The 13,708-nt window shown below is 33.5% G+C and overlaps 2 protein-coding genes across 2 annotated transcripts; both read left to right on the top strand.

Moving 5' to 3' along the window:
• The first annotated feature begins 781 nt into the window (after nucleotides 1-781).
• Nucleotides 782-1,561, top strand: LOC127899108 (uncharacterized). The gene has a single exon (XM_052432073.1). The coding sequence runs from the start codon at nucleotides 782-784 to the stop codon at nucleotides 1,559-1,561; it is 780 nt and encodes a 259-aa protein (XP_052288033.1).
• Nucleotides 1,562-9,937: 8,376 nt separating this feature from the next.
• On the top strand, nucleotides 9,938-11,953 carry LOC102627980 (cyclin-D4-1-like). The gene is made up of 5 exons (XM_006486841.4): nucleotides 9,938-10,512; nucleotides 10,615-10,701; nucleotides 10,831-11,140; nucleotides 11,230-11,339; nucleotides 11,488-11,953. The coding sequence occupies exons 1-5, from the start codon at nucleotides 10,204-10,206 to the stop codon at nucleotides 11,731-11,733; spliced, it is 1,062 nt and encodes a 353-aa protein (XP_006486904.2). The 5' UTR covers nucleotides 9,938-10,203; the 3' UTR covers nucleotides 11,734-11,953.
• Nucleotides 11,954-13,708: the final 1,755 nt, after the last annotated feature.

Here is a 13,708-nt window from a genome sequence, read left to right as displayed (position 1 = left end):
TATTTGCGTTCCAGCTCCCCCTCCCCATTTTCTTTTCTTTATAAGCATCAAATTAACTTCATTTTTATTCTTGATTGCAATTAATTAAGAAAATAATAATAATAAACACGAGATTGCTATTAAAAAGAAAAAAAAAAAATCTCCCATCTTTTTCTAGCCTTCAAATAAATCTACCACGCGTCCGATGGAGGCTGTTACAGATGCCGTTGAGAGTTCCGGATCCACGCCGGCAAGATAGCAACACTTGGCAAAAGGGAAATGCTAGATGAAAAGAGTGACAAAAGCTCACCCCAAACGTCAATGTTGATGCGAGCAGGGTGATTCTAAAATATAAACGTGGGTATATAAAGAAAAGGGATTTTGTGACCCGAGCACAGCACTGGCACGGGCCAAGCCCACCTAGGGGGAATACAGTCGAAGGACCTGAATGATAACATCTTAAAATAGAAAGGACTTAAATGATGGTTTCCCTAAATAAATTGGTTTCTAGTTACTTTTCAACCGACAATAAGGACTTCCATAATAAAAACTCTTTCATTTAATTAATCGAAAAAAAAATGCTTATCCTTGTCAACTACGGATTCCCAAATCCAACGGTCAAAAAACGGTGTCACCCATTTCATTTCCTACTGGGGAAAGGAAAACCATCATTCCCAAGTAACCGAACGGTGCCGGTTTTCAAAAACCGCTATAAAAGCGAATCACGCGTAAATTTTAAACACAAATTCCATTCAGTAACCCAACTGACACTAATCCTCTTCCATATATATCTATTAAAACGATGTCGTCGTCGTCGTCGTCGTCGTCTTCTTCGTCTTCTTCGTCTTTATCTTCTTCCCCATTTAACAATCCAGAAGCCAGAGAGGCTCTGTTTTCCAAGTTGGCAGACAAGGAAGCGGAAGCCAGCAAACACATGGCAGAAGAATTATTCAAAGAAGAAAAAATCGATTCCGCCCTCTGCGTCGTGGACAGAGCACGGATGAAAAACCCAAACCATCAGGGGCTGAACAGCCACTTCGCGTGTTACGTGGTGCACAAGCTGGCGGCGGAGAAGAAGAGTTGGTACGCGGTGCTCGGGATCAGAGACCACCGCGCCGGAGTCGACGTCATCAAGAAACGTTACGAGGCTCTGGTGCAGTTGTTTAAGCCGGATCGGTGTTCGTCCGTCGGGGCGGATACCGCCAATAAGTTAATTAACGAAGCGTGGGAAGTGTTGTCGGATCCGAAAAGAAGGGAGGCTTATGATTTGTTGATGTGTTTTGATAAAACTGTTCAGATTCAGGCCGAGAATCAAGATCCTGAAATGAACGTTGTCAAATTGGAGAATCAAGATCCCGAAGATAATAATGATGATAAGCCTAAGCCTAAGCCTTCATTGGTGGAAAGGTTCAGGGGAAACGCATCGAGCCCTGCTGCGTCGTCGGCGTCGTCGCCGTCGCCATCGAGTTTCCTTCATAAGACGAAGAAGGTTTTGGTCGTGAGAAGGAATTCCGGTCAGGATAGGGGGAATTCCGGTGACAAAATTATCATCATCACAAGGAAACCACCAATGAAGAATTAAGTGTGTTCAATGTAACTTTTGAACCTTCGAAGTTCAAAAGATCAGAATTCTGGTTGAATAAACAAAAGATTTGGTGTGGTTCTATTTATTTATTTATTTATTTGAGATTATTTAAATAACTAAATACAAATAATTTTTTTAATGAAAATTTAATTAAATATTTTTTTGAAACGCATTTAAATAAATTATTCTTTTAACAAAAATTTTACCCCAGTTTATTTTTATAGTTTGAGAAAAATATAAGAATTTTAAAATTATGAAAATAAAAATTATATAATAAAATTTTAAAAAAATTAAGATTTTTATTTAATTTATAAAAAGTTTTAAAATATATGTTTTTGTGAAAAGATGGCTAATGCTAATATAAGTATTTATATCTTCTAAATTAAAATAAGAGCATTTTAGAAAATAACACTCAAAAGAGATAGATGTTATAAAGTGTTAAAGGGGTGTTAAAGGGAAATTTATAAAAATAACCTAAAAAATTTTGTAATTTTTACAAGGGTGGGGCTATTTGAACCCACCAATTTACTCAATAAACCTATTTACTAAATAAACCCATCTTTAAATTTTAAAATTTTAAATTTTACTCAGTAAACTCACTAAAACACCTAATATACCCTTTCTAAACCCAGTTTTTATAATAATAGTGATTTTACTCATTAAACCCATAATATTCATTTATAAACCCATTAGATTGGAAATTGATTATTAATTGGAAATTTAATAATCAATTTTTAGTGAATGACCCTCATTCAAGGACAAATGAATCAAAACATTCTAAATGGAGAAAATAGTTGTCATCATGAAATTATTTTTTTGAGTTATATTATAGTGGTGAGAAAAATCTTGTATGATGGTATGAAAATCTAATATGACGAATTTAAGAAAAAATATTTTTTTTCTGAATTTGGGAAAAAACAATAATTGATTATTAATTGAAAATTTAATCATCAATATTAATTAAACAATTTTGCGTGAGGGGTCATTCCCAAACGAATCATAACAATTAAACAATTAATACTCCATAAAATCAATATCCATCAAATCAATAACAATTAATTTTGTTACTCTGAATCAACTCACATGTGCCTATTTAACAATATATATAGCTTGAGAGAAGAATCTCACATCTTGATTGATTAGGGTTTAATGAAATTTTGATTAGGGTTCTATAAAACTATGTTGAATATAAAGATGGGTTTAAAGAGTAAAAATTCTGTTTTTTTTTTTAATTATATTCTAGTGTCCATAATTGTAATTTAATTTAGGGGTATTTTAATAATAAAAAATTATTTTAAAAGTGGGTTTATTGAGTAAATTAGTGGGTTTAAATAGCCCTACCCTTTTTACAATTAGCCCTTCAAATTTTTTTCTATCAACATTAGCCAAACACAAAGTTTTCTCCCAAAATTACCCTTGGTTACAAACTAAAAGCAATTTTTCTTCTCCCCCTTGATCAAACAAAACACAATCTTGTACTCTTGAATCATCATCGGCGACGACAAACGGCAATGGCAACGGCGAACGGTAAAAGTGAACTCCGATCAAATACAGCATAATCCATTCGGATCCAACACTAATCCATATCACTGAGCAGTAAAAGATATTTTCTCAACTTACGAACTTGATTCAGTGCGATTGCAGACATGTGCGACAGGCACCTGTCGCACGAATTTGGTGGGACAAGCTGCCTGTCGCACCAAGATTTCGTGCGACAGGCAGCTTGTCGCACCTACTTATGATGATACAAACTGTTGCTTCTTCCAAAAATCAAAATCGAATGAGCAGTTTAGCAATGGCGCCTTGCATGGCACCTCTACTTCTTCGTCCCCTTCTAGCTGGTGAATGTGAGATTGAAACTGATTTCAATGTGGGTGGTGACAATTTTGCTCAGCTTCTGCAAGCAGCAGCTGCAACAAATCATGCTCAAGCCATTGTCAGCAAATCATGCTCAAATCACTCTACAATTATTTGGTAAAAAATCTAAAATAAAACACTACCTAAAAGCCAAAGTCACCTCAGACCTCGCACATGTTTCTTTCTGACTCAATCATTATCATATCTAGCAGCAAAGAAACCTAATCCATGAAGAAAACTATCATGAGAAATCAAAGCTCTTAATAACTTTTCGGCACATTATGTTACTTTCAATCCCTGTTGTATCCGAAAATGCTTCTTCCTAACGTTGGGGATCACCATAAAAGGAATCTCTTGGAGCACGACAATTGCAGTATGTTTTTGCCAAATTTCTTAATTTGTTGTTATTCATAAACCAAACCATGCAAGCGTAAATAAGCTTTAAGTTTCAACATCAAGTGGAAACACCCAGTAAATTCAGTAAACAAGAAAAAAGAATCCAATCAGCTCTCAGCACAAACTGGTGAACAACTTTTATATACAAAGATAAGCAAAGAATTATGCGCAAGGAATTAATCTCAGGTCAGCTCAACACTGTAAATTTAATCATCCACAACAATCCCATACATATCCATTCTCATTCCACAAGAGATGATAGTTCTCCAATAAAAAAAAATATTCATCAAGCAATATCAAACATATAAGGTAATGGCTAATAATATCAAAATTTGATTTATGAGTATCTAATGTATAACACTAATAAATAAGAAAATGACTAATAATTTGAGAATTGTACTTATAATCAAAACTAAGTGGAAGTGGAACTGAAGAGGCTACTGATGATGATGAGTCCTATGAAGACGATGATTAGGATGGTGCAACGCCAGAGTCAGATGCATATACAGATGATGATCTTGATAGCGCATCAAGTAGATCTTGCAGTGAATTTGGCGGTGAGAGAGAGAGAGAGAGAGGAAGGAGAGGAAGGAGAGGTAGTGTTATGAGAGGGGCATTTTCGGCACCAGGGATGATTATTGGCTAATGTTGATAGGAAAAAAGTTGAGGAGTTAGTTGTAAAAATAACAAATTTTTTTAGGTTATTTGTGTAAATTTCCGGATGTTAAAAGCTCCACTTGATACAAAAATTCTATGAATTTTTATGAAAGCAAGATTGGATTGAACCCATTGTGGTGGTGTGTGACATATATGGATAAGCCCACGGTCCTATTTCCAATCTAAGCCCATTTTGGGATAAGGTGGAGAACAAAATCTTGAATGGCCATACTAGTAATGTAATGCAAATTAATTGTAATTAAAAAAAATTAAAAAAAAACACTGTCCTTAATTAGTGATATCAAAACACTATTTTTTTTTAATCAACATTCTTGTAGTTATAGGTCCGGCTTTAGAGTTGCTTGGGGTCTTAGGTAAAAATTTTTTTAAACCTTCTTTTTATTTTGTAATTTCAATACTAAAAAAATTATAAAAAAGCTTAAAATTCAAAATTTTTGATAATAATAAAAAAGACCTAGAAATTAAAAAAAACTTGAAAAATTAGTCGAGAAGATATGTTTTTTTACTTGCATTAAAACCATTACAAAAGAGACAAATAAATAAATAAGAACAATGTTATTTTTAAATAAAATATGTAGAATGACGGAATATAGAAAGTTAAGATGATGAATTGATGATTAGATAATAAATATGGACTTTACATTTTAAGAAACTATTTTTTTTTTTTAATGAACCAATGAATACAATAATTTTCTTTATTGAGAAGAGAGAAAAAAAAGTTATTCATCCACTGATTTTTTAGATTGTAAGGTTTATAATAGAAATTAATAGAAAAACTATAGTCAGAGATTTTAACGTTAAATAATTAAAGTTTTTAAAATAAATTCCTTAAGCATCTGCCTTGTTTGCCTATATCTGAAACCACCCCTATATAGCTATGGAAATTTATTTATTTTTATTTTTATTTTAAATTCTTTCACTAAACTCAACTTTGATATATCAAGACAAGTCTCGTCGCATAGAGTTAGGAATGGCAATGGGGAGGGGAGGGGACTAACATCCTCGTACCTATCCCCGATGTTCTGCATATATCCCCATCCCCTTCCTGTCCCCGTCAGAATTGCTTGAGGGGATCCCCGTCCCCTCCCGGAATAATAACAGGAGATTATCGAAGGTCTCCGATCCTCGAATAACTTATTTATTTCATAGTTTGCAAACTTAATTTAATCATATTAACCTAAAAATATATAAAATAAAATGAAAATGATCATGAATGGGTCTTATATTTCATTCTACTCCTTTAAACTTTTGGTATATATAATATTCAAATAATGATTTTAAAAAAATTCAAATAATATGATTTTTATACAATATTAACGTGATTATTGTCCATGAGTAATGATACCTGCTGATCACCGACTATGGCGCAACAAACCCCCATGTGTGGTTGCTAGTTGACGTTGCGATGAGTTAGGCTACTCAACCATTGACAATGCAACGTGCTACTAGGTTATGATGAGATGAAGACGAGTTGGGTGCTTACTACTGCATGAATGATTTGGAAAGGATGAGCAAGACTGTGAGAAAGTGATTTAAAATTTGATTTGTAAGTTATGAGCTTATAGGATTTTGTGCTTTTGGTTAAAGTTAAACCTAAATTATATTAAACATTTTATATTATTTGTATAATTATTTTGATATTTTTTATTTTCACCAATATTTAATATTTTATAATTTAAAATTTATTATTTGTTGACTAATAATTCTAGAAAAATAAAAATAAAAATAGGGAAATGGGAAAATGGGGAGGGGATGAGGATTCATCCTCGTCCCTTCCTCAAATAAGTGATTAGGTAAAAAATCATCTCCGTCCATTCCCCGAATAAGAAATTGGGTATAAAATCGTTTCCGTACCCTCCCCAAATGGGAAAAATCCCCAAAGACCCCGTTCCCAAGGAGATTTATGCCATCCCTACATAGTACATAGTGCGTTGATTTTACCTTGTATATTACTCTCTAGTTTAATATTAAAAAGACTAATAATATTTGACTGTTTATATCATAAGTTACACTTTTACACATAAGTCAATGATCATGACCAAAATGATATACACAAATGATAAGAATCAAAATCATTATTCATTAATTATAACAAGAATGAAAACCGTTACGACAAACACATATGACGAGAATGAAGACCGTTATGTCTATGCAAATTTCGTTGATGAATCCCTCTATTAGAATGTTTGATTATTTCCTTGTATGTCATTAAATTTTCTTATATGAATTATAAATTAATGAGAGTGAAATTTTTGACTTATTTTATGTTACTCTGAGGCCAAAGTGATCTGATTTATGCAAAACTTGTAGCATTATGTCATTGCATGCCCAAGGAACCTTCATTGGATTCATTTGTGTTTGTTGTTTAATAAATTTGATGTTTAACGCTACAGGCTCTACTTTTCAACTTACATATATATGAGGTTCCTTATCAATAATTGTTCTTTATCTTATTTCAGCTACAAAAAAATTTCTTCGTCAAAATTAACAAGATAAATCAATCAAGAAATTAAATGTCAGGGTCGCCAGGACTGGCAGTTTAATCAATTCGACCTACTGTTACTTACACTTAATTAATAATGCCACTGTTCTTTTCTATGATATTGTTGTGATATTGATATTCTGAATTGAGTAGAAAATTTGAATATAAAATTTATACGCATGAATGTTGTCATTCGGTCATTAATGTTGTATCATTTGAATTACAAATTTTATGTCCCAATTTCATAAATATATCATTTCTCTTTAAGCATTCTAGCTGAAGAAAACAAATTGATAGGGTAGTATTCGGGGATTACGATCCTCTCCTGTTCTGAGCACTCTTGATCTTTTACAGATCTTATATCATCTGTGTTTTAGTTTTAATGTATGATTGTGATTTAATTGTTTTTTCTTTTTAATTTACTAACCACCAATCATATTAATAAAATTTGCTCAGAATAAGATCAGATCAGGAGAAGATTCTAATCCAATATTCGGCAATTTTTCATGAACAATATCTTTGGCCCCAATCAATATGCACAGCCGAATCTGATGATTTCGTTCAAAGAAAATTTATTTCATGCAACTAAATTATTGTGCATGAAGAATGAACCCCCCCTTATAATTGCCAAACCTGCTTCCAGATTGGAGTCCAATTGGGCCTGAAAATCTTGGAGCAATCTGCTCTGATTGTTATTATAGCCCTCGTTTGGAATTGCATTGGAGTTCAGACTTAGGTGGGCCTATCCTATCTTTTGCAGATCATTTTTTTTATATTATTATTTAACCATATTTTGTTTACGAGTGAAAATGTTGGATTGAGAATTTTCTAAAACAACCTCGGCCCAAACAACTACAATGAACCGATATATATATATATATTTTTTCATCTTTTGAAGATTTGAACTGAACCAGAAAATAATTTACTTTGGATTAAAATTTTTGCTCACCCTTTTTAAGCCCTGCAGCGCCAAACGAGTTATTATTATTGTGCAACAAACATTTCAAATTAATTAGATTTAATTTTCTCCTCAACCTCAGGCATCAAAGTCCATCATTAATTTGATGGATTGTGCACCCACCAAAATTTCCAAGTCTGGAATCGACACACGTATCTGTGGAATTTAAGTTGATAATGTGAAATTATGGTACTACGGTTGTTAAAGCATTAGAATAGACAAATTGATTGTCCCGGGTGATAAGGCAGCTTGTGCCATTATTGCACGACAACAAATTTATGTTATTAATTTCAGGTAATTAATAAGTTATAAATTACGGAAAAAAAGAAACAAACTTGAATTTAGCAATGAAGTTAATGCTTTCTTACATAGTTGGTAAAATGGGTCATATGATCGTGTTCGTATTGTGTCAGCTTTGTATCGTGTCAAATTTAAATCGACTCAAACATGACCTATCTAACGATTGTTTCAAAACATTGAGACTCTAATCCATCACATAAAATAAACGGGATATCCAATAACTTGATTACTATCTACAAATTTAACCAAATTTATATAAAATATTTACACATTATTTTATACATATGTCTACCAATATTTTACACATTTATGCTATTGAAGTTCTAAATTTATATAAATTTGATAAATGAAACATTATGTATCTACTTATTCTTAAAAAACAAAAAGAAGATAATCATGTCCAAATTTGAATTTTAATGACAAAAACCTACAAATTAATTTATAATGGAAAATATAATCATGTTGTTATTTGAGTAAATGAGTAAAGAATCTTAACCTTAACTGACATGAATTAATTTATAATGGAAAATATAATCATGTTATTATTTGAGTAAATGAGTTATATCAAATATTTACACATTATTTTATTCATATGTCTACCAATATTTTACACATTTATATTGAAGTTTTAAATTTAATAAATGAAACAATATGTATATGCTTATCCTAAAAAAAAAAAAAAAAAGAGAATCATGTCTAAATTTAAATTTTAATGATAAAAACCTACAAATTAATTTATAATGAAAAATATAATCATGTTATTATTTTGAGTAAATGAGTAAAGAATTTCTAGAATGACAACAGGATTTCTACATCATAGCTGTATGTACCTAGAAATCACAACATCTCATGGCTAAATAAACAAAATCAAAAGTTCTATTTTGTTTAGTTTTATAAAAGGAACATATCTCTAAATTGTCATTTATAGGTCATGCTACTAATTATGATTTACTGGTGGACCGAAAATGCTATTTGACTTGTGGAATATTAACTGAGCAATCATATAAATTAGACAACTTTTAATTCATTAAATTGGAAAAAAAAAATTCAACTTAAGTACATGGTAGAACACGTGGACATATTATTTATTTCAACTTCAAATCTCTAATATTTCGGCCCCATAATGATGGCGAATCTTTATCATTCATCTACTTGATTTTTTTTATAAAAAAAATTATTTTAAATAAATTAAGGAGATGGAAACTGTCATCCTACGAACATATATATTTGTATTTTTAAATTCACATTCTAACTTAACAATGTGAGTGTACGTGTGTTGGCAACATTTTAATGGACGAAATGAAAACGTTAAAAATTATAAAAACCCTAAACAAATTAAAAATAATAATGTTAAAAGGGACGGAAATATTATTTAGTAATTTATGCACCTTTAATTCACCAAAGTTCGCTTTGAAAGTGTTTCAAAATAGGAAAAAAAATCCTCAAATTTTTTTTGAATAATAGCAAAAAAAAATACATATATGGATATAAAAAGTATTTAAGAAGCCCTCAAGGATTCTTTGACTATATCAGAAGCATTATAGAGGAAAATACGGTCCCATACATTCTTTTAATAAAAAGCACATGGTAAATACATTATTAAAAGTGCTTTTTACAAAAGCACTTTTAATAATACGATACCTCATACCTATAATTAATATAACTACAAGGGCACAAGGCTACGGCCTCTCTCTTAATGTATGTTGCACTTTATCGTCTCTTCGTTTCCATACACTCAATTACAGTAAAGAAAAAAGAAAATTATAAGAAGGAAAAAAAAAACACAAACAGTTGAAACTAAAACAAGTTATTATTTATGTCCAAACCATTAGCTCTCCTTAAAACCCCAAAACACAACACCATCGCCGAATGAATGCGTAGAGCATCCACCCCTGTCACCACCACTACCACCACCGCTTGCGCCGTAACTAATGCCGTCAACTCGCCGTTAAAAATAAGCCATTAGCTATGTCTGCTGAGTCGCTTGATAATTCTCACAGCAGCTCGCTCTACTGCGGTGAAGAAGATGCCGCCGCCGCCGCCGCTGATGGTGGTAGTGACATGGTCTCTTGTGATACCACTGACACGTGGATCTTCCACAATCAATCTCCGGCGTTCGATGTCGTTGATGATGCTGATGCTGATGATGTTGTCTCAAGGCTCATTGACCGTGAGAGTGAGACCCACCACATGCTTCACCCCGATTATCTCCACCGTTTCCGTGACTGTTCCGTTTTCGTCACCGCCCGTCAAGATTCCATCAACTGGATCCTCAACGTATATAAAATAAAAAAACCTTTTTTTTCCCCTCTTTTTAATTTATGTTGTTATTGAGTTTCTTGATATTTGATATTATTGTATTATTTTTCGGTAATGTAGGTGCATGCTTACTATAAGTTCAGGCCAGTGACAGCGTTACTGTCAGTCAACTACTTTGACCGTTTCCTTTCCTCCCATTTTCTCCCGGTAAATCCTCATTTTGCTTTTCCTTCACTTTCCCGAGAAAATGCCATGTTATCCGGGAAAAGAAAAACGTGAACGTATGAACTTTAATAAAGTTTTGAATTTTTTTTTTTTTTTGTTGGTGGTTTGTAGCTAGGAAATGGGTGGCCGCTTCAGCTACTGTCAGTTGCGTGCTTGTCTTTAGCGGCGAAAATGGAAGAAACCCAAGTGCCCCTGTTATTGGATCTTCAAATATTTGACCCGAGATTCGTATTTGAACCCAAAACCGTTCAAAGAATGGAGCTCCGAGTGATGTCCGTTCTCAATTGGAGACTCAATTCCATCACCCCGTTTGATTATCTTCATTACTTCATCTCAAAACTACCCGCTTCCAGCTCCGAACCCGGGTCGTTTACCCGATTTTTATGGTCCTCGTCGGATCTCATTATCAGAACCACCCGTGGTACATTCATTGACCGGAATCCGACCATTTTTACAGCTTCTTTGTGCTTTTTTGGGGAATTAATTATTATTTTTTAAAAAATTTTGTAGTTGTTAATTTCTTGGGTTTTGCACCTTCTACAATAGCAGCGGCGGCGGTTTTATGTGCCGCCGGTGAAAGCTTAGACTCACCGGCTATTTGTCATCAGAGACTGAACGAAGTATGTTTCCATGGCCTCAGTGAAAATTTATATTTCTGAGGGATTGTTGTGGAAATATAGAGTTTTTTTTTTTGAGAATTTCTAGAGGAGAAGTATTGCATGGAAAGTCGTGTAAAATATCTCTCACTATTTGGTGCATTTTCGATAGGAAATGGTGAGAAGCTGTCACCAACTCATGGAGGAGTATCTGATCGACACCTGTCCATCAGCTCAGGTTAAGGACCAGAGCGAGGAGCCGCAAGTCGCGCCTCCAAGCCCAGTTGGTGTGCTGGACGCGGCTGCTTGTGGAAGTTGCGACACGCGCTCGGACAATCCCGGCTCCAGTAACCAAGTCGAAGCCGAGCTGTGTGCTAAGCGGTTACGATCCTCTGCCCCGGATGTACAGCAACCGTAGATAAGACCGCCCCCCATCACCCTCCCCTATTATTATTTCTCAACTAGCTTTTTGTGTCTTGTGCTAGAGAGAAACAACCGGGCCTTAATAATTTTTTTTAGACGTCATTTATTTATCGTCGATTGTAAAATGAACGGTTGGGATTGGATAGCGTATGTGGAAGAGGGAGAGTTTTTTTTATGTCGATAAATCCAATAGCTAAGCTGAGGTTCAGTTATAATTTCCATTTTTTAGGGGCTTTTGGTCAAATTGCTAAAGCTCTGATTCATGATGTCTCAATAATTCCCAAACTAAACTTAAAAAGTTAAAAATCATGCATGAGTGTATATCCAAATGGTCATACAGAGTTATTATTTTCACAAAGCTGGGCAAAGATTATCTTTTTTGTCGACCAAATTGCCCTTATAATTTAATGCACTAATCTGCTAGGGTCCACGACGGTCCACGACGGTATTTTAGAGATTTTCTTTCAAAAGCGAAGTAATTCTTTTGGATATTAATAAATGAGTTGGGCCATAATGGGCCACTGTCGTTCCGCCACGTTTCCGACAAAAATTACGGTTTAGTGGGTAATCGTACGTGTATCTGGCTCCGTAGATTGGACAAAATTAACGAACTAATTTGTATTCCCAAATTGACCTTGTTTGCGACTAAAATTAGATCTGTAAATGGCTAGTCGGGAGGGATCTAGAAGGAATTTTACGAATGGTGGAATATGATGACGTAAGGATGACGGGTAGTTGCCACGTAAAGGGGACGTATTTATAGGAAGGATCAGAATTTTCTCTTTCTTCTTTTAATCTCTTACTATTCGTCAAATTTTATTAAAAAATAACCCAATCATAAATAGATAAAGTAAAAATAATTAATTTAATAATTAATATTAAAATTAAAAATAAAAAATTTTAATCTTTCATTTAATAAAGAGAGATTAAAAAGGCAAAAAGAAAAAAAACGAAGAGAAAATCTCATCCTGGAGGGAAGGGATCAAAGCGGGGGTCGTGTGGGAGACAGAAGGGCGAAACGAATCAGGGTCGTCCACGTGTAAAGAGACAGTTCAGTGCACTAAGGCAAGGGGTGGTTTAATCGTAGGGTCAATGGCTACTTCTCAGGTCACATCACCTAGGAGCTTGTACGGGAACATCTAAACCAAAAAGGTCTTTGCATTGGCGGGAGCAAGTGATGTTGGTTTTGATGCAAATGAAGGTTAATTTGGTTTTACTATTTAGATTTTTGCAAGAAGAGCCTCGGGTCAGGACGCCATTTTGATAATATTGCAAGAATTTTTTATAATATTATGATGGAAATTCTTAAAAGAAATCAATAAGACTTACTTTTTTCGAATTATATAGCGGAATAACCAGGTATTGAATCATCTTCACTGATCGGAAAGAAATCACGAGCAGAAATCTTCCTTAAGTCACAGTATATATGTCTTTTATGAATTGTTTAAAGACCATATTTTAATCTTGATGAAGAAGAGAAAAAATGAATTTTCTCTTATTTTGTTCACCCACACACGCACTGCTTTTTCGAATGAATGGAATAAACTCGTACCTTTACAGAAATGGTTTTGGTGGCATATATAAGCAGCGGTTGGGAGCGATTGGGAAGTTGAACACAAATCAACTTTCCTCTCCCAAATGCATATGGTAACCAACAAGTGGTTACTATGTGTGGGTCGGGTCGGGTCGGTCCATCTTGAGTGCCCATCCGTCCAATATATTATTTAGTCATTTACCATGTTACAAGACAATATGGATTTACAACGTACATTTTCATTTTAAAAAATAAAAATTTAAAAAAATCTCTTAAGAATAAAATATACTCTCATAAAATGATGGATTATGATTTAGTCCTCAGTTGAGCTTGTTCTGTATACCGATTCGTTTCTTAAGATGATATAGATAATGAGAATTTACTTTAATTTTATAAATTCCATAGAAATAGCTACATATTAATGTTGAGTGATTGA

Source organism: Citrus sinensis, chromosome 8 (genome assembly GCF_022201045.2).
Source record: "Citrus sinensis cultivar Valencia sweet orange chromosome 8, DVS_A1.0, whole genome shotgun sequence".
Lineage (NCBI taxonomy): Eukaryota > Viridiplantae > Streptophyta > Magnoliopsida > Sapindales > Rutaceae > Citrus > Citrus sinensis.
Note: the sequence above shows the minus strand (reverse complement) of the source record. Positions and strands in the feature narration are given on the sequence as shown.